The 21,746-nt window shown below is 31.8% G+C and overlaps 2 protein-coding genes across 2 annotated transcripts in view; one reads left to right on the forward strand and one right to left on the reverse strand.

Annotated features, from left to right (window-relative positions):
- LOC143085522 (uncharacterized) overlaps positions 1 to 17,992 on the reverse strand; it is a 169,973-nt gene extending 151,981 nt beyond the window's left edge. Inside the window, exons 1-2 of the mRNA XM_076261907.1 lie at positions 17,177 to 17,992; positions 16,192 to 16,251 (exon numbers count right to left, since the gene is read on the reverse strand). Of these exons, the coding sequence (XP_076118022.1) occupies positions 16,192 to 16,251; positions 17,177 to 17,970 (854 nt within the window). The 5' untranslated portion in view covers positions 17,971 to 17,992. The remainder of the gene's footprint in view (positions 1 to 16,191; positions 16,252 to 17,176) is intronic.
- On the forward strand, positions 6,454 to 9,244 carry LOC143043225 (uncharacterized). Its single transcript, XM_076215635.1, has 3 exons — positions 6,454 to 7,212; positions 7,818 to 8,016; positions 9,047 to 9,244. The coding sequence occupies exons 1-3, from the start codon at positions 6,565 to 6,567 to the stop codon at positions 9,202 to 9,204; spliced, it is 1,005 nt and encodes a 334-aa protein (XP_076071750.1). The 5' UTR covers positions 6,454 to 6,564; the 3' UTR covers positions 9,205 to 9,244.
- Positions 17,993 to 21,746: the final 3,754 nt, after the last annotated feature.

Genomic DNA, 21,746 nt, shown 5'->3' on the forward strand with positions numbered 1-21,746 from the left:
CAACAGGTGCACTTTTTATTTAGTTGTTTTTATGAATCAAAACCTTTGTAGAATTTTTGTCAGTACATAAACATGTACATGATGTAAAGCTCTGCAATACATATATTCATTGTTGAAAAGCATAGGTAAATTATTTGTGTTTTCGGGCAAAATTGATTGAAATGTATGCGAGGCCTTGCATTTCCCAAGTTTCTAAGCCTCATTCAAATGTTACCAATATTTTGTTCAACACAGATGTATAAAAACAGTTATTCTACATGTATAGTGAAATTTTGATTTTAAAAATGTGCTCATGGATATTTAATAGAAGGAAGTGACCTAAATAATATTCCTCAATTAGCAAACTTTTTTCAAATACATTGTTGTACATGTAACTTAAGATTCGTCCTACCAATGTTTTATTATTAGAAATATGAAGGCATTTTTCTGTAATTCAGTCCTCCCTTCCTGCCCTCTCACATCCAGTTTAATTCACCAATCAATAAGTAATATTCTTAGAATATTCAATAAAGTCATGACAAGTATTGACTACTTTTATATTTATTCATGTCAGATTTTTTTTAATGCATGCCTATGATACCAAATAAGTATCTAGATTTCTAAAAATATGATTGAATGAATTTTATTTCTCATAAACTACAAATTACATAGTTACAGAGAATATATAAACAATTACATTAAATATTGAAGCACATGTGAACAATACAAACATAAACATTAAATTACAAACTAACCAGGAGGAGTGACCCTCACATTTATAATTTTAAATTATAAATCCACAAAGTTTTTCAAGAACAATATAATTATTAGAGCTCATCAATTGTTGATATTTATAAATATTTGGACGAAGAGTACAATAGTATGGTAACAATCTCTTTTTTTTTTTATTTAGAGCATTACACCACATAACATAATGATATTCATCACCTATGTCTCTTGATTCACAAAGATGGCACAACCTATCATTTCTTGATATGTTATTCCACCTTCATACACATGTAGATATTGATATGAGTTTTATGGAAGTGAAATGAAATAGTTTGTCACAAAATTGGTTTATTATGATGTATACACATGTAGTTGCAAATATTTACAAATCTATCAATTCTGTTGATTACATTTTAATTTTATACAGGAATGCTCCATGCTGGTATTGGGGAAACCCAGCTTAACAATCTGCTTTCAACAATGAATGTTCACTGTATAGATACTAAATCTTTGAAAGCTAGAGAACATGAAGTTGGCCAAGTATTGGAGAGGCATGCAAAAGAATCTGAACATAAATACTTACTAGAAGAAGCAATTGGTTGTTTAAATATTAACACAGGTTTGAAATCAAAGCGCTGTAAGCGCTGAAGGCAGTTAACCAAAAACCAAGGCAACCGTAATTATGAAAACTGTGGCAATGTTGCCTCAACATTAAACTGTTGCCTCAACATTAAACATTCATATCACTGAACTAGTATATATTTGTTTAGGGGCCAGCTGAAGGACGCCTCCGGGTTCGGGAATTTCTCGCTACATTGAAGACCTGTTGGTGACCTTCTGCTGTTGTTTTTTTTCTATGGTCGGGTTGTTGTCTCTTTGGCACATTCCCCATTTCCATTCTCAATTTTATATATGGTACATTCATGTTTATCTAATGATTAATTTATTAAGGCAAATAATTTATATGTTATCAAGGTTTCAAAAGCAATGCATATATCAATGTATATTTTTTTATGGTGAGTCTGCAGTGGTACAAGTTCCCAATGATTGCAGTTATTCTACTTGGTAGTTAACCTTGGTTTTATTTGACTGCTAGAAGTTCAAGTTGACTTAGCATGAACAATAGTATGAATGGACTGGTTTCCCTGGAAAGAAAACTGAGTTTGTGTTCTATAGTACAAAAGTTATGAGACACGAATCAGACAAATGTTCACTACAATAGGGATCAAAGGTGAGGTCTGACTGACCTGCCCATAGTAAATGTAAATTGATTTGTTATTTTGTCCCATACATATGAATATATATAACTTAGGGGTGGGGATCTCAACGGTTTTCAAGTTCTCAAACAGGTAGGGGTAGGCAGAGGATTTAGGGGGCAGGCCACCCCCCTTTTTGGGAAAAAAAATGGTTACTTATATAGGGAATCACTGAAGGCAGTTAACCAAAAACCAAGGCAACCGTAATTATGAAAACTGTGGCAATGTTGCCTCAACATTAAACTGTTGCCTCAACATTAAACATTCATATCACTGAACTAGTATATATTTGTTTAGGGGCCAGCTGAAGGACGCCTCCGGGTTCGGGAATTTCTCGCTACATTGAAGACCTGTTGGTGACCTTCTGCTGTTGTTTTTTTTCTATGGTCGGGTTGTTGTCTCTTTGGCACATTCCCCATTTCCATTCTCAATTTTATATATGGTACATTCATGTTTATCTAATGATTAATTTATTAAGGCAAATAATTTATATGTTATCAAGGTTTCAAAAGCAATGCATATATCAATGTATATTTTTTTATGGTGAGTCTGCAGTGGTACAAGTTCCCAATGATTGCAGTTATTCTACTTGGTAGTTAACCTTGGTTTTATTTGACTGCTAGAAGTTCAAGTTGACTTAGCATGAACAATAGTATGAATGGACTGGTTTCCCTGGAAAGAAAACTGAGTTTGTGTTCTATAGTACAAAAGTTATGAGACACGAATCAGACAAATGTTCACTACAATAGGGATCAAAGGTGAGGTCTGACTGACCTGCCCATAGTAAATGTAAATTGATTTGTTATTTTGTCCCATACATATGAATATATATAACTTAGGGGTGGGGATCTCAACGGTTTTCAAGTTCTCAAACAGGTAGGGGTAGGCAGAGGATTTAGGGGGCAGGCCACCCCCCTTTTTGGGAAAAAAAATGGTTACTTATATAGGGAATCACTGGAGCGGGCCCCCACTTATGAACATTTCTGGATCCGCCACTGGGGGTAGGGTGACCCTAGGGACTTCCCCTAAATTTGATTTTATTTGTTATATTGTCCTATACATGAATATATATTGTTATGGGGTGGGGATCTCATTGGTTTCCAAGTTCTCAAACAGGAGGGGAATTTTAAGTTTGCGCCCCTCCTAACCTAAAATCCTGGATCTGCCCCTCATATGGTTTAGGGGTGGGGAGTTCGACCATTTCCAAGTTATCAAACAGGAGGGGGTAGAGTGGCCCAAAGAATGCCACCTATATATCATATGATTTACTTACATTTAGGTATATATAATATAGTTGCATTATTTGTGAAAATAAAGAAAGAAACTTTCAGTTACTTTAATTGACCCTTCAAAATTGAGAAAAAAACAAATAACCCTTCGAAATTGCAGCAATATGTTTACACTTTAAAAGCATCTCTCATGCATTATCATCATTTATCACTGATAAAGAAAATTAAGACTGTGACCATGAACATGTTTATTGTTAGATATACTGTTCCCAGCTGTCACGTTGTATTGGATTTTTAAATTAAAATTTGTCAAAAAGTAATTTTGAGCTTCTGTATAAAATATTTTTCTGATTTTTCTTTCTTTTACATATATCTTTTGGTTTACAATTCTTGTGTTTATATTTATTTACCATGCATAGATTTATTTTTTCACCTGCTTTGATTTATTTTGTAATTGATCGCCAAACCCGGAATTATCCTTATCCGCTTCCGGAATCGGATCCGATATTGTAAAATTTTGTCTTCACAGCCGCCATTGTTATGTGTTTACAATGTTGTTTTTGTCAATCAGATACGATTTTACTCGAATTTATATAATATTTGTCGGCGATTTTCCGTATAAAGCTAGCGGTTGAACAAAATGAACATCGCTGTCATGAATAATAATGATAAAAATAAGTTTTTAGCTCGTTTAATTGGAGACTTTGGTGAACATGGTGAAAAGGTTTGCAAAGTAATTTCTTATTTTCTTTCAAGTGGAAGGTGACTACGTCGGGCGTAGCTAGAAACCAACTATCCTATTCGAAATTCCGCTTGCAAAAGTGGAAGGTCGCGGACCTCGGACCACCGCTAATTTGCACTCCAAATTGAAAAGCTACGAAAATTTCTTTTTCTAATTTGAAATTGCCACCAACAGCATGAACAGTTGAACTTATTATATAATAGACTACTGACGTAGTTGTACTACGTATTGATGACAAACAATATCCCTACGACTTTTGCCATTTGGGAAATCTAAACTACTTGTCTTAAGAGATTTTCGGCGATTAAATATTTCATACAATTGCTCTTTGACATCTTAGCTAAAAGAACAAGTCATAATGAACTACACAAGGATTCTTAATAAGCACTACTTCCTATGTGTAACTTCAAAACTTTTGGATAAATCGACGATCATTTAAGGTTTTTCTGGTCATATTTTTTGTAATCCAGAATAAAAAGTATTAAAAAAGTGTTCAATTAGTTATATATAACATAGTAGCGAGCTAGATAATAACAATGGCAAGTATTTCAGCATTTATTGGGTAGAACACAAATCTAGGGTGCTCGCATAATGCAGCTTAACTGCATAAAAACAACAAATTAGTATAATCATGATAATCATTTATTGGTCTTACATATAAAAAAAAGAAGATGTGTAATGATTGCCAATGAGACAACTCTCCACAAGAGACCAAAATGACAGATCACTGTAGCACCTTTAACAATGAGCAAAGCCCATACCACATAGTCAGCTCTAAAAAGCCAGAAATGACAATGTAAAACAATTCAATCAAGTCTTTTGTTTGTCTGACTAAAAAATAAATTTGACATTTTCTACTACACTGCTACATGTTCACCTAAAAACTCAAAATATTTCTGTCTTACAGTTTGTGATACACTGGTATTATATGTAACAATAAAAATGCAAGCCAAGAAACTGTTTTTTCTGTTGAGCACCGAAACCAACAAAAAAAATGCATGGAACAAATTCCTATAATATATTGACCTATATCACATATGTAGTATTCCCATTTTGCACTAGTGCAATATAGCTTAAAAATTAATTGCATCTATTATCAACAACAAAACAAAAACAAATTTTATTTTATTAAGCTTGTGCAAAATGAGATTCTTCTTTGGACAATATTCCGCAATAATCCTGCAAAAGCACTATAACACATGTACCATTGATCTCTTTTGTAAAATTTCACAATTTAGTCCTTGCTTATTTTTTTAATTATGTATGCAAGTGGTTTTCATATGATTAACCACATTAAAATTTATAAGGAAATTCTGTTCACTTAAAAAGTACCATGATATGTTAAAGGGGACACAATTGGGTAAATGTTCAAATGTATGCATATTCTGTCATATTGCACACAAGAACACAGTTTTAATAATACACCCAAGATTTAGTTTAATATCAGCATACCTACCCTCATTAAAAATTAATAACATACAAATGTAAAAATTTTGAAAACAGTTATTAGTCAAATTACACAGATGCAACTTTAACTGTCATGGTAACAATTTGAATATATAAACATGATTGATGAAAGCTTTATTTTTTTACAATAGAAAATGAAGAAGGAAAAGGAATCACAGTATCAACAGACACCTGCTGGCAAAAGAAGGGTTCTGGAAGGGCATATAACAGTTTGTCAGGCATGCCATTAATTGAGTTTAATCCAACAAGAACAAAGTTCAACAAAAAATCAGATATTTTATTGTATTCTATTTTAAAAACTAATTTTCCATTAAGCTAGATATATAAGGTCATATAGTCCTATTTATTATTTTAATTTCACTCACTTACATACATCCTTAACATTAAAATTGAGAATGGAAATGGGAAATGTGTCAAAGAGACAACAACCCGACCATTACCATTTTTAACTGTCACACAAGTATAAAAAAGAAGATGAGGTATGATTGCCAATGGTCTCTCTTAGATTTGAAGATGTGTTATGATTGCCAAAGGTTTCTTTCAGATCTTATAATTTCTCTGCAAATATATTAGTTAAACTGAATTTTCATGAAACCTTTATATAAAAGATGAGTTTGAAGGTCAATTTTTGTTCTTAAATCCTTATAATTTATGGTAATGCCACTTATTTCCATGCTAGGCATATTACATAGATATGCAAAAAAAAATCATTTTTAGTCAGATTATTGCAGGGGTAGATAATGTTGTTAAGTTTTTAAAAGGGGAGATAATTCAACTTAAAGGTTTTAACTGATTTTGAAGAAAAATATAAAGCTTGGAAATAAATGGTAGAATAGACCAGGAGGAGGGTTTATTCTTCTGTAAGATGAACTTGATCAAAATAATTATAGTTTGAACTAATGCAGATATTGCTTATTTCTAACAATACATTGTATTACAAAATGGGGCTTTCATTCCTATAAACTCAAAATTTTATTTAAGCTAGTTTGAATTGAAATGAATGATTTCAGGGGTATCGACATTGATTGGTAAAAATACAGGAGGAGTGGTCCATCATGCACTTAGATGTCAGCAATGCAGAATCTGTGACAGTGCAACAAAAAGGGGGATTCAGCCCAAAGAGCACAATTGTAAAAAAAATTGGACAGGATCAGCAAAGGCTATGGAGCCAGATATGCTAGTACAGATGATAATGCATGTTAAGAACAAAGGTATTGACATCAACGAAATTGCAGGTGATGATGACACCACTGGTTTCGACAGGCTGAAAAAGATATATCCTGAATCAAAGATGATAAAAACCAGTGACAGAAATCATGTCAAAAAGAATGTAATTAAAAAGTTATATGCAATTAAAAGCCAACATAAGCAACTTTCTGACATGGTAATGAATTCAATATTAAAGAATTTTTCTTTTATGATAGATCAAAATAAAGGAGATGTTGAAGGAATGGAAAATGGCCTAAAAGCTATAGTAGAGCACATGTATGGGGACCACGCCCATTGTAATAGATCATGGTGTGGATTTCTTAAAGAAGGAGATAAATACAAGCACAGTAATTTGCCTCATGGAAAAGACTTGACGTCTGATTCATTACGGTCAGACCTGGAGAAGATATTTTTGGGGAATGAGTCAGTTAATCCGAGGAAGCTTGCATCCCTGTCAAGCTCACAAGCAAATGAAAATTTCAACAACATGCTTGCTGCAAAAGCTCCAAAAGCCAAGCACTACTCCTCATCAGCAAGCTTGGGCTACAGGGTAGATTCTTCTATCTTGCAAAAGAATGAAGGATATGCCTATGTTAGTGAGGTATAAATATATGCACCCTTTATTAGCCCTTAAAAAAGTTTAAAAGATAGATGATCAATGTATAATACAGTCACTGAAGCAGTTTTTGGCTTTTTAACTCAAACTACTATAATTTAGAAATTATTGGGTACATTAATTATTGTTGTAATTTCTGAGAAATAAAAATAATGCAAGATTAATAACTTTAATTTATTGATGTGAATCAGGATTTCCAGGTGACCGATTAATTTTAGCTTCTTGAAGCTTGTTATAATTTTCATTAATTGGAAAACATTCAGTACAGAGATTATAAGTTATACATTGTTCAATTGTCCTAATACGAGAATTTATTGGGTCAATAAATTTCATATTGGGTCAGGCGAATCAACAAATATATGCAAGATAAAACAACTTGATACTTTATTTATAACTACATCAGTTTATATGCTACATGTACCTATTCATATCTGATTCAGTATGCACATTTCAAAACTTTGTCTTATTTTCTTTATTTATGTATATATTTTTGTCAATTTTGATGATCCAATACCTATTAAGTTTCTGGTTGGTAGATTCTTACAGACTCTCTCTCTCTCTCTATATATATATATATATATTTTTTAAAGGTACATGCATCCATGGGACTGTCTCCTGGAGAGGAAACAATAAAAAGAAGCTCCAAAATAAACATGAAAAGGAAAAAAACCAAAGAAAAGGCAAAAACCAAAGAAGCCAAGAGAAGACGTTTCTTCTTAAAGCAGACAAGAACGTCTAAGACTGCTAGTAAAGAAATAAGGGAAGGCAAAACTTATGAAAGTGAAATAGGTATATATAAAATAAATCTTACATAATGAAATTTGCAACGAATGGGTTGTCAAAAGCCTAATTTCCATAATTTTACCTTAATAAATCTGTGACCCCCCTCTGCTTTTAATTTTTATGCCCCACCTACGAAAGTAGAGGGGCATTATGTTTTCTGGTCTGTGCGTCCGTCTGTCCGTTCGTTCGTCTGTCCATTTGTCCATCCGTTTGTTCGTCCGTCTGTCCCGCTTCAGCCTTCAGGTTAAAGTTTTTGGTCAAGGTAGTTTTTGATGAAGTTGAAGTCCAATCAACTTGAAACTTAGTATACATGTGCCCTATGATATGATCTTTCTAATTTTAATGCCAAATTAGAGAATTTATTTCAATTTCACGGTCCACTAAACATAGAAAATGATAGTGCAAGTGGGGCATCCATGTACTGTGGACACATTCTTGTTAATTTTTATTTTGCACCAAAACCCCCCTTTTTGTCCTGAATTTAAAATATTTCACTTAGTAATATTTATTTGTACTGTTATTATGAAATTATATTAAGATAAATTGGCACTTTCTTATACATTATATAGATTTTAATTTTAAAACAACCAACCTTCATATTTCATTATGTACATGTATGCCTAGATCTAGATACGATGAGATCTTTAGTATCTTAAAAATGACCACAACTATGCAAATCCAATACAAATAATTTATACTATTCTAAATATCAAACAAATGTTGTCTTTGGTGCGGAAAAAATTATGCATGTATGTAAACATTATAGAGACACTCCCACTACAGTTTGTGTGAATTTGTTATCTATTCATATTGAGTTAATCATACTCTTGTTTCAAAATGAAATTAAATAGATATAAGGAGATGTGGTATGGGTGCCTGGATGTTAAAAGCTTATTTGAGAGGATTACACATTAGATACTTATTTTATGCAGAGATAAAAATCTGTGGTTTAAATTATAGTATAATCTGACATGTGAATTATACAAGGTGCACAATGTACATGTTAATCCTTCAGTAATTTCTAATCAAATTATAGGTTTAAAATCTGAAGTTCCAGACAAGGAGTCCCAGGAGATTCCCGAAATACAAGACATCATAAAGATCCCTTTGAATGAACAAGAGGTTATCAAAGCACCAGTAGTAGTTTTTGATTTAGAGACAACTGGCCTCAGTAAGTGTAAAATTAACGTCTAAAGTTTTAATCTAAGTTCAATGGGAAAAATGCAAATTACACCTTAACATGCATAATGTCTATAGATATAGGAAGATGTGGTATGATTGCCAATGAGACAACTCTCCATCCAAATAACAATTTATAAAAGTAAACCATTATAGGTCAATGTACGGCCTTCAACACTGAGCCTTGGCTTACACCGAACAACAAGATATAAAGGGCCCAAAAATTAATAGTGTAAAACCATTCAAACGGGAAAACCAACCGTCTAATCTATAATCTGCATGGTAAAAAAAAATAAAAAAAAAAATAAGTAAGACTAAGAAGAAAAAAAAGTCCATGAGGTATAAAATAAAGTTTTAAAAACATTGTTTTGCTCACAGTGCACCAAAAAAAAAATTATTGTCTGATGTAATTGTTTGTTCAGAACAGATTTAGTGTCAAACATCCCTCATTTTTTTTTTGGTCAGTTGCTGTCTCTTTTATACATATCTGATTTTCATTACTTATTATATTTTATATTCACCTTAATTGACGTGCATACATACATGTGTCAATAATAATTGAATGCAAGATTTTGTGGCTTTATAAGTGTGTAAATGTGCATGTATGAAGCCAGATAAAAGTTGTTTTAATATTTCACTAATACCCTTGTCATCAAAGATGCATTTTGTTATTGTTCTATTTTAGGTAGGAAATCAGACATTACCCAAATAGCAGCCTTTTCCAAATCTGTGAATTTCAGCACTTACATTTTCCCATCCCAGCCAATATCAAAAGAAGCATCAGAGGTCACACAAATTTTTGTAAATGGAAATAAGATGTTTCACAACAGTACTGCAGTTCAATACAAGTTGGCTCATGAGGCATTGACAGATTTTATTATATTTTTATCAAGTTTTCCTCATAAATGTATTCTTGTAGGTCACAACATCAAAAGTTTTGATACTCATGTTTTGTATAATCAATTGCGTATTTATAATATGTGGAATGAATTTTGCTTACATGTTTGTGCTTTTTGTGATACGTTAGATTTATTCAAAAGTGTTGTTCCTGGTATGTCTTCATACAGTCAGACATCTCTTGTCAAAGAGCTCTTAGGTGAAACCTACGATGCTCATAATGCTATTCATGACACCAAAGTTTTATACAAACTTGTAATTGAAAGAGGGAATTTTCAGGATAATGTGGTAAAATTTTCATTACCTGTAAGTTATCCTGATGATTCTCATGTTATCCAAGAAAACTTGAACACCTTTTCTAATGCTATAAATAGTAAAGCTATTTCGAAATCTTGTGCACTTAAGGCATCCAAATCTAACCTTCAATTTGCTCATCTTAAGTTAGCAGTACATCGAGATGGCATAGATGGACTTAAAGCTTTACTTGCTGAAAGGTCTAACAAGGGAAGTGTGAGAGTAACTAAATGTACAAGAGTTATCCAAAAACTGTTTGATTTTCTTCATGAAGAATGAAATAATATGCAATATTAATGTCATGTAAACTTACCTGGCTCTAAGTTTCACTTAAGGATGTACTTAGGTGAGATTTTTGAATTTGTGCTAAATGTTCGGACTCCTTGGTGTTTTTCCATACAATACAATGTAAAATATTTTGCCCCATTATTCCCTTTTATTTTTTCATATTAGACATAATAGCTCATGAAAGGTCATTTACCAAAATTTTAGAAAATTCTTAATTTTCTTTCTTTTGTTTTGAGACCCAAATAGTACCAATGCATATATAAGGTAAAAGTCCAAGTCAGCCTTTTCCCGCCATATTTTAAATCTCAAATATCTCGAAAGGGAGGTCCATGACCTATCAATATTTTTAGCTTATCCCCTTCCTTAATAGATGCTCTACCAGCTTATAGTATCAATTTTAATTTCTTAATTTCTTAATTTTTACCTAACCTCACCTAAGTACATCATTAATGATACAGGGGCAAGGTTTTTTTATGCTTCAATCACAAAAAGGGAAAGAGACATTTTAGATTTATCATTTACCCTTTTCGTTGATATATTCTGATCTTGGTTAATTTTTAACTTGAGTGCAAAAAGCAACATTTATATGTACATGTATTTTCATACATTTGTATGTAATGATATTGGTTAAGTTTATATATACTGTTGAAGTTCAAAGGATACAAAATTTTCCTCAATGTTTTCTTTGCTTTTTTATGACAGGGAATGCAAATGATTTTAATGTTTGTTCTGGGAAAGATAATTATACATGGTATAGCAATGAATATAGGTTATTTGAGGGTCTATTTTACATCCAATAGATTTTTAAAAAGTAAACTTTACTTTTCTTTATTTTAAAGCTTTTCCAAATTAAAAAGAAATGTTTTTAATCATGAAGTTAACCTTTTGGAGAGGCTGAGAACCAAAAAAATAACATTATTTGGTCTAGTTAAGAAGAGTTATGATATTTGTTCTAGATAAGAAGTGTTAAGTTATTTGGTCTGGATAAGAAGAGTTATGTTATTTGGTCTAGTTAAGAAGAGTTATGATATTTGGTCTAAATAAGAAAATTTATGTTATTTGGTCTAAATAAGAATAGTTATGATATTTGGTCTGGATAAGAAGAGTTCTTATATTTGGTCTAGATAAGAAGAGTATGATATTTGGTATGGATAAGAAAAATTATGGTATTTGATCTAGATAAGAAGAGTTATGTTATTTGGTCTGGATAAGAAAAGTTATGGTATTTGGTCTGGATAAGAGGAGTTATGATATTTGGACTAGGTAAAAAGTTATGGTATTTGGTCTGGATAAGAAGAGTTATGGTATTTGGTGTAGATAAGAAGAGTTATGATGTTTGGTCTGGATAAGAAGATTTATATTATTTGGTGTAGATAAGAAGAGTTATGATATTTGGTCTAGATAAGAAGAGTTATGTTATTTGGTGTAGATAAAAAGAGTTATGATATTTAGTCTAGATAAGAAGAGTTATGATGTTTGGTCCAGATAAGAAAGGTTATGTTATTTGGTCTGGAGAAGAATAGTTATGTTATTTGGTCTGGACAAAGTTATGTTATTTGGTCTGGATAAGAAGAGTTATGATGTTTGGTCTGGATAAAGTTATGATATTTGGCCCAGTTAAGAAAAGTTATGGTATTTGGTCTAGATAAGAAGAGTATGATATTTGGTCTGGATAAGAAGAGTTATGATAGTTGGTCTAGATAAGAAGAGTTCTTAAATTTGGTCTGGATAAGAAAAGTTATGGTATTTGGTACGGATAAGAAGAGTTATATTATTTGGTCTTGATAAGAAAAGTTATGATATTTGGTCTAAATAAGAAAATTTATGTTATTTGGTCTAAATAAGAATAGTTGTGATATTTGGTCCAGATAAGAAGAGTTATGTTATTTGGTCTGGAGAAGAATAGTTATGTTATTTGGTCTGGATAAAGTTAGGATATTTGGTCTGGATAAGAAGAGTTCTGATAGTTGGTCTAGATAAGAAGAGTTATGATATTTAGTTTAGATAAGAAGAGTTATGATATTTGGTCTGGATAAGAAGAGTTATGATGTTTGGTCTGGATAAGAAGAGTTATGATATTTAGTCTAGATAAGAAGAGTTATGTTATTTGGTCTAGATAAGAAGATCGAGTTATGATATTTGGTCTGGATAAGAAGAGTTATGATGTTTGGTCTGGATAAAGTTATGATGTTTGGTCTGGATAAAGTTATGATATTTGGTCTGGATAAGAAAAGTTATGGTATTTGGTCTGGATAAGAAAATTTATCTTATTTGGTCTAAATAAGAATAGTTATTATATTTGGTCTGGATAAGAAGAGTTATGATGTTTGGTCTGGATAAAGTTATGATATTTGGCCTAGTTAAGAAACGTTATGATATTTAGTCTAGATAAGAAGAGTTATGATATTTGGTCTAAATAAGAAGAGTTATGATATTTGGTCTAAATAAGAAGAGTTATGATATTTGGTCTAGATAAGAAGAGTTATGATATTTGGTCTAGATAAGAAGAGTTATGATATTTAGTCTAGATAAGAAGAGTTATGATATTTGGTCTAAATAAGAAGAGTTATGATATTTGGTGTAGATAAGAAGAGTTATGATATTTAGTCTAGATAAGAAGAGTTATGATATTTGGTCTAAATAAGAAGAGTTATGTTACTTGGTGTAGATAAGAAGAGTTATGTTACTTGATGTAGATAAGAAGAGTTGTGTTACTTGATGTAGATAAGAAGAGTTGTGTTATTTGGTATGGATAAGAAGAGTTATGATGATGTAATTTTTAAGGAAGTTCGCTTCTCAATTTTAAAATAATTAACTTTTCAAAAAAATAGTTAATATTGATAGGGGATTAATATAGGAATCAAAAGTGCAAAAACAATATATAGGTCAATGTGCTTGTTTTCGAGATATTAGCCACTGAAATTTTGTTGGGGAAATATTCTCTCTTGACTTTTGATAGCTTTATCATTGAACAGTTTAAGTTCTCAAAAACTATTAAATATTAATTATTTTTATAAGACAGATTTCTTATACATGTTAAAGATTTATAAAAAGAAAAATTGGGATAAATGGGCAAATATTTTTAAGGCATTCAAATGAATAAAACCAGAGGATTCAGAAAATCTGACAAAAATCCCAGAACATGACAAGCGAACTTCCTTTATGACTGTTTATAATATAAGAAAAAATTATGCTTTATATTTGTTGGAACATGTCAATTATATCCTTTTTTCCTGATAAGGAAATAAATAATCATACATAGTACAAATTTGTTGCCAATTATTTCATTCAAGAAACACACAAAATGAGTGTGACATGTGTGACCTGATCAACAATATTTAATTCCTTCCACACAGACTGCAGGATACATATTCAAACTTATCCAGTGTACTATAGTCTGTTGCTGTTACTCAAGAAATAATCTTGTCACAGAAGATTATCATTTTTTCCATTTCGAAACTTTCTATTCAATATGGATCTTAAGTCCCCCTTTTTGATGTTGTTGAAGGAGTGATAAAGAATATTCGGAATTCGTCTACTAATTGTATAAGAAACTGGATAAGTGCACTGTAAAACCTGGAATTACCCACAAATTGCACATGTAAAGTAAGATGGTTGTCTTCGGTTTTGACAATGCGTCCACTTTCCCCCGTAAAAGGACAATTACCAAAAAATGTTTTTATAAAAATACAATACAAGTTCTAGCTTCACATGTACAAATTATCAATTATTGACCTTGGGTTCAGAGGTCAAGTCACACTGCAGTCCTTATAGCACATGACCTACCCTCCATTGATTTTATACGTACTTAACAAACTTCATATTAATCTGTATAACAATGAAAACAAAATTTTTGACACTCAATCAAGCACGCATACTTGAAATGTCAATTATTTAACCTTGGAGCCAAAGGTCAAGGCTAAATTGCTAGCTTTCCTGCTGGTATACAACAAGCTGTCCCATGGTTTTACAAAAAACATACAATACATCATTGATGTATCTCAAAAGACAAAAATATTATGGCTCGGACAATTAACTACAAGTTCATAATATAACACTTATAGATACGTTTCAATAATTTGACCTTGAGGTCAAAGGTCAAGTAAAAAATGCGGGCTTGGTTATACACAACTCACCCTCTTAATATTAAACACTAACATACCAAATACCATTGATGTAAACAGAGAAACAAATTAAAATCTGAACAAGAAGAAAAATTTTCAAATTTATTCAATTCATGAATTTAAAGTTAACTCCCTTTTTTATCTATTTTCTTGTCAAAATTAGCTTGTATCTTTCTTATATGGACGGTGACCTACCATTTTTTTTATCTTAACTTTTAAATTAATGTTTGGAGAATTCAAAAACACAAAATAAGAAAATTCTATGGATTAGAAATGCAACTTTTGATTCAAATAATGTATCAAATGACGTTTTTTCCTTCATAGTCTATACGAAATTTGCGTCAAAATGTCCATTTTGCCTTAAATTTTCAAATCAAAATTTTGAGCTTGGAACACCGGTGACCCCACTTTTTTATTTGATAATTTCAAAGTATATATCACTAATAAGTTTTCCTGAAAAAATATAAAAAATCTATGGATAAAAAATTAGACCCCCCATCTACCTTAAAAGGAACCAAGAAATCCATATGGTGAGGTTGAGTCATCTCATAGTAAATTTTACGGACACCATCACGAGTATGTTGACCGCTATGGAATATCCATACACAAATGTGATGCTAATACATTCCAATTGTATGTAACTACTATCCCGTTCCCCTTTCCACAGAAATGAGCTACCGATCTATATTTATTACCGGGTTTGTACTAACATGAGCAAGACGTCGGGTGTACCGTTGTTTGTCTGTTGGGCTTTTTCCTTTTTAGTCATGGCGTTGTCAAGTTTATGGTTCACTCATAATTATGTGTTGGAATGTCCCTTTGGTATCTGTTTTCTATCTTTTACAATATTTAACCATATTAATAACTGTTTGCTCAACTTATCAATAAAGTAATAACATAAAAGAAAAAGACAATACTACAGTTTATTATATACTTAGTAGTTAATACAGATAAATTGTATGTGTAATACAATCATTGGTAAGCTTGCTGTATCAGCCACCCGTGATGATATCGATATCAGCACGGTTACAAAAGCTTTATCACACCTTTAATCTGTATGACGTCACGTCATCGATTGCAGTCACTGTTGCAAAGGTTTTCAAATCCCTAATCTGTATGACGTCATGTCAAACCTATAATCTGTATGACGTCATTTGAAACCTCCTTATCTGTATGACGTCATATCACATAAAAACATCTACTTGAGGTATATGTATATAATAAAGTGTATATGATATGGTTTTTTCAATATCACACACCGTATCAACCCTCAACCAATATAATCCCTCGAGCAGAGCTCTTGGAATTATATTGGTGTCTAGGGTTGATACGGATGCGATATTGAAAAAGCCATATGATATTCTCTATTTATCATTCATATTGACAATATAGCTATTACCTTTCCTTGTCGCTTTCTCTTTTTCTACCTTTGTGCTTGTAATCTCTCGCATTACCCGAACTATAAATATGTTTTGCACCATTTAAATCTGATTTGAAACTCATAAACAAGGACATTTTATTAACATCAAAGCCACAATTACATTAACAGACTTTACAAAAAAGGATTGAATATTTATATAAACTAACATGAGCAACACGACGGGTGTTACGTGTAGAACCGGATCTGCTTACCCTTCCGGAACACCTGAGATCACCCCCGTGTTTTTGTTGGGTTTGTGTTGCTTAGTCTTTATTTTTCTTTGTTGTGTTTTGTGTACTATTGTTTGTCTTTTTCTTTTTTTAGCCATGGCGTTGTCAGTTAATTTCGATTTATGAGTTTGAATGTCCCTCTGGTATCTTTCGTCCCTCTTTTACTGTTACAGAATGTTTAAACATATTTATTTATAGTGGATTGGGAAACAAGTTTTGCAACTTATATTAATCCGAAATCTACAAGAGTGTCTTTAACGTGCAAGAGATATGGCTCTCTCTTAACACGGGTCAGCCATTTATCGTCCCCTTCCGACGGACTATCATGGTTTCCTCGAGACCATACTCGCAAATGGTGTCAAGGGAGAGTCGAAAATTCAGTTCCTGAAATTTTCATCCCAGACGGGAATCGAACCAGGAACCTTTGTGTTAGTTGTTACAGAATGGTCAATTGTTGCTCATTCTATATGTTTCAATGTAATGTGTTGTTGCCTATTGTCTGTCTTTTTGGTCATATCATTGTATATTCTAATATAATTATATCGTTTCAATCACAAACCTTAACTATGTGGAAGTTATAAAAAAAAAAAGTTACAATGAAACTTGTAAAATATTCTTGACAAGAATTTTGGACTCACAGGTCTACAACCTAAACCTCTTTGGAGAACTAATATTATTCACAACTTTGAGATGAATAGTTATCTGAGATATAATCTTGAAATAAATATACATACCATTCACCATACTTGCATTTAATTTGGTCGATAACTGAATTTACAAAACGGTTACTGTTAAAAGGTTTTATCTCCTTTGGTTCTTCTGGAAAATGGATATCATCAAGCAACTCAAATTCCTTTGCAAGAGATTTCTGTTTAAGAAAAAATGTGACATCGTGTTTCTCTTTCAAAATCACCTTATGACTTTCATGCATAGATTTATATTCACTGAATGATTTTTTTAATTTCGCCAAGTTATACAACAATTGTTGTTTCTCCAAGATAAGAAAGTCGGATGCATATGTCAAGTTATTTTCGGTGACCAATTCTATTATTTTTATCACGTCTTGAGACATTTCATTAACTTCTTTAATGAATTTATCGGTACCAGTCTGTAGCCTTGTTTGTTTCGTTGTTTTGAAAGTATCTATCAAATCTGATAAATACTCAATGTTTTCTTTGATATTTCCAAGACGTTTCTGTACATTTTCACGTGCTGTAGCAGCAACTTCCGTTATATCCCTAATTGAATGACCGTTATGCACAGACGTAACACACTGAGTGCATATTAAAAATTCACATTTTCGACAGTAATAGCAGAATTCCAGTTTATGATCTTCACAAACAAATGTGAGCATAAGTGTTGTTCGATCGACATTATGAGAATCTGTGACCGTATGACGTTTATTTGCGGGGAATTTATTATGCCACGAAATACACATTTGACATAAAAAATTACGACATTCATAGCAAAATACTTTTCCAATGTCTTTCTTGCATATATCACATCTCGTTGCAGACTCCTGTACCATTTCATAAATTTGTATGCAGGAAGTAAATAGTTAAAATCTATTATCAATATGACGTCAACATGTGATTTAAATGGATCGCTCTTTTCAATTTATGTAATTATTGATATTAATGTAACACAATCTGTTTAATATGCCAGTTTTTGTTGTAAGTAACAGAGCTAATTCTACGCATTGCAATGTTTGGATTAGCACGGACTATATTAAAAAGTTTGAAGACAAAGTGCACAACCCAATGGAAATGTTTGTTAGGTCTTCAATCAAAAATAGTATTTAAATGAAGAAATTATCTCCTCATACCTAATTTTGATTTCTAGTCCGACTTTGCTATACACTTTGGTCCTTTTTGGTTCGACCATCTCAGAAACTATTGTCTTAAGTTTTTTCCCCCAACCCACTTGAGAAATGCGCATCTGACGATGAAAAATTGTACTGTCAATAGTATTATAAAGCATTTATTTTTCTCCCCGACCATATATTTGTGAGTTTCAACGGCAGTAATAAAGTTTATAGACACTTTGCAGGCATTCCTAAAGGCATTAAATGTATCCTTTTAAATTAGTCTTGTTCCTGTATTGTTAAGTAAATACACTCAACAAAATTAAATCTGTTTTAAGCAGCGCTAAAAAGGATGCTGAAACTCATCAAGTGCTTTAACAGAAAAGTTATCTGGAACAATTGTGTTGTACCTCTATCTTTCAGAGGAGTTAGATGTTGTTGGTTGCTGATCACTATTAACAAATTATTGAGGTCGATTTCTACAACAAATTGTCGGCATTCCTATAGGAACAAACTATACACCTTACCTTGCCGACCTCTTCTTATTTTCATATGAGTCGGAGTTCCTTAACAAAAACAAGAAGATCGAAGAAGCCAGATAATTTAATTGCACATTCAGATATATTGATGTCCTTACCATTAAGCAAGCTATTAGTGGCCCCAAAATTACTTAGTGTAAAACCATTCAAACAGGAAAACCAATTGTCTAATCTATTTAAAAAAAGAACCGAGAAACTAGAAACACTTATGAAAAACATCAACAAACGGCAAACACTGAACATCGGGATCCTGACTTAGAACAGGTGCAAACAAATGCAGCGGGTTTAAACGTTTTACTAGGTAATAAAAAGTAAAATCACAAAAATACTTAACTTCAAGGAAAATTCAACCAGATGCTCCGCAGGGCGTAGCTTTATACGACCGCAGAGGTTGAACCCTGAACAGTTGGGGCAAGTATGGACACAACATTCAAGCTGGATTCAGCTCTAAATTTGGATTGTGATTAAATAGTTGACACAGCATAGGTTTCTGACACAGAATGAATGTGTTCTAATGAACTTAAAATTTTTGTTTTCTCTTAGAGCAATTCACTATGCTGTTGAATATTAATCCTCTCAAAACAAGAATATGTCCTCAGTACACGAATGCCCCACTCGCACTATCATTTTCCATGTTCAGTGGACCGTGAAATTGGGGTAAAAACTCTAATTTGGCATTAAAATTAGAAAGATCATATCATAGGGGACATGTGTACTAAGTTTGAAGTCGATTGGACTTAAACTTCATCAAAAACTACCTTGACCAAAAACTTTAACCTGAAGCGGGACAGACGGACGGACGAAGGGACGGACGAACGAACGGACAGACGGACGGACGCACAGACCAGAAAACATAATGCCCCTCTACTATCGTAGGTGGGGCATAAAAATGTTTGAAGAAATTTTCTTTTTTATTTATGAAATTTCAAATGAGAAAAATTGAACCCAATTTTTTTAATCACATCCCCCTTTCCCTTATTCCAAAACTAATCTCAATTAAAATTTCTAATGGAGTTTGCAACAATAACTACTCATTTAAATACATCATAAAATATTAAGATGTAAAAAAACTGCTTGTTATCACTGAATGGTAAAGATTATTTTAATTTATCAGTTGGTAGTAAAAAGTGAATATACATTGTATATTGTATATAACAAAGATTTAAGTTGATTCTGGACAAAGAAAGATAACTCCAATTAAAAAAAAATCTTGCTATTGCACAATATTTTGCAATTAGATATTTCTTGCTTACTATTCTGGACAAAGAAAGATAACTCTAATTAAAAAAGATTTTGCTATTTCACAATATTGTGCAATTAGATATTTCTTGCCATTGCGCAATACTGTGCAATTGAAAAGACTTGCTATTGCACAATACTTAATATAATAATTTTAGATCCTGATTTGGACCAACTTGAAAACTGGGCCCATAATAAAAAATCTAAGTACATTTTTGGATTCAGCATATCAAAGAACCCCAAGATTTCAATTTTTGTTGAAATCAGACTAAGTTTAATTTTGGACCCTTTGGACTTTAGTGTAGACCAATTTGAAAACAGGACCAAAAATGAAGAATCTACATACACAGTTAGATTTTGGTATATCAAAGAACCCCATTTATTCAATTTTTGATAAAATCAAACAAAGTTTAATTTTGGACCCCGATTTGGACCAACTTGAAAACTGGGCCAATAATCAAGAATCTAAGTACATTTTTAGATTCAGCATATCAAAGAACCTAACTGATTCATTTTTTGTCAAAATCAAACTAAGTTTAATTTTGGACCCTTTGGACCTTAATGTAGACCAATTTGAAAACAGGACCAAAAGTTAAGAATCTACATACACAGTCATGACAGTTAGATTCGGCATATCAAAGAACCCCAATTATTCAATTTTGATGAAATCAAACAAAGTTTAATTTTGGACCCTTTGGGCCCCTTATTCTGTTGGGACCAAAACTCCCAAAATCAATACCAACCTTCCTTTTATGGTCATAAACCTTGTGTTTAAATTTCATAGATTTCTATTTACTTATACTAACGTTATGGTGCGAAAACCAAGAAAAATGCTTATTTGGGTCCCTTTTTGGCCCCTAATTCCTTACACTAGTAACCCGAATTTAGCTTGAACGGACAAAAACGTGTTAACGCTATTTAAATGAGATTAATTGTTATTTGATAAAGATTGACAAAAATTAAAAAATATTTTTAATTCATTTCAATTCATTTCAATTCATTTTAACGCCAGTCAAATAGATTTCTTTGCGGTGAATCAATTAAAATCAAGTTGCTGGTAATGTACGTCAAACTATTAGGCCACGCCCCCGTTAAACTATTTCAAACTGGCATCAATTCGTTTTAAACATCGTTGAGACCCGAGCTTTGTACAGGTAAATCACTCAAGCAAGACAAACTTTATTTATTTATCTTTTTTTTTCATCAAATTTAATCGAATTTAGTTATATGCGTGTATTCTCAGTTAAGTCGCATGCTTCACAATTTTTAACAAATGAATAAAAGAAATTTAGATAAACACATTAAAATATTGATGCACGGTTTAAGAAATGTGAATCTGTTGAAAATAAAATAGTAGTATAACATAATTTGAATTTGCCAAAATGCAGTAGATCTTTATCTCACATATTCGTTTTAAAAATTGCTAATTGCTATGAAAACTCGTGGAATCTAAGTAACGTGTGATACCTTGCAATTGCTTACGAAACTTTAGGTATTCCTGAATATTTATCGTTTCTATTTTTCTGTTTTACTATTTTGTACTCGTAAATTAGATATGTAACGGAAATAAAAGTAACATCACAGAAATTATTCATTGCGTATATAATTTAAATCTTATATTTTCGGTAGACAACAAATATTCACTAGCTGTATATTAATATATGAAATTGCTTGTAATGAAAAACAATGTTTTGTTAAATAATAAAATTGATGAAGATAATG

This window comes from Mytilus galloprovincialis, chromosome 8 (assembly GCF_965363235.1).
Source record: "Mytilus galloprovincialis chromosome 8, xbMytGall1.hap1.1, whole genome shotgun sequence".
Lineage (NCBI taxonomy): Eukaryota > Metazoa > Mollusca > Bivalvia > Mytilida > Mytilidae > Mytilus > Mytilus galloprovincialis.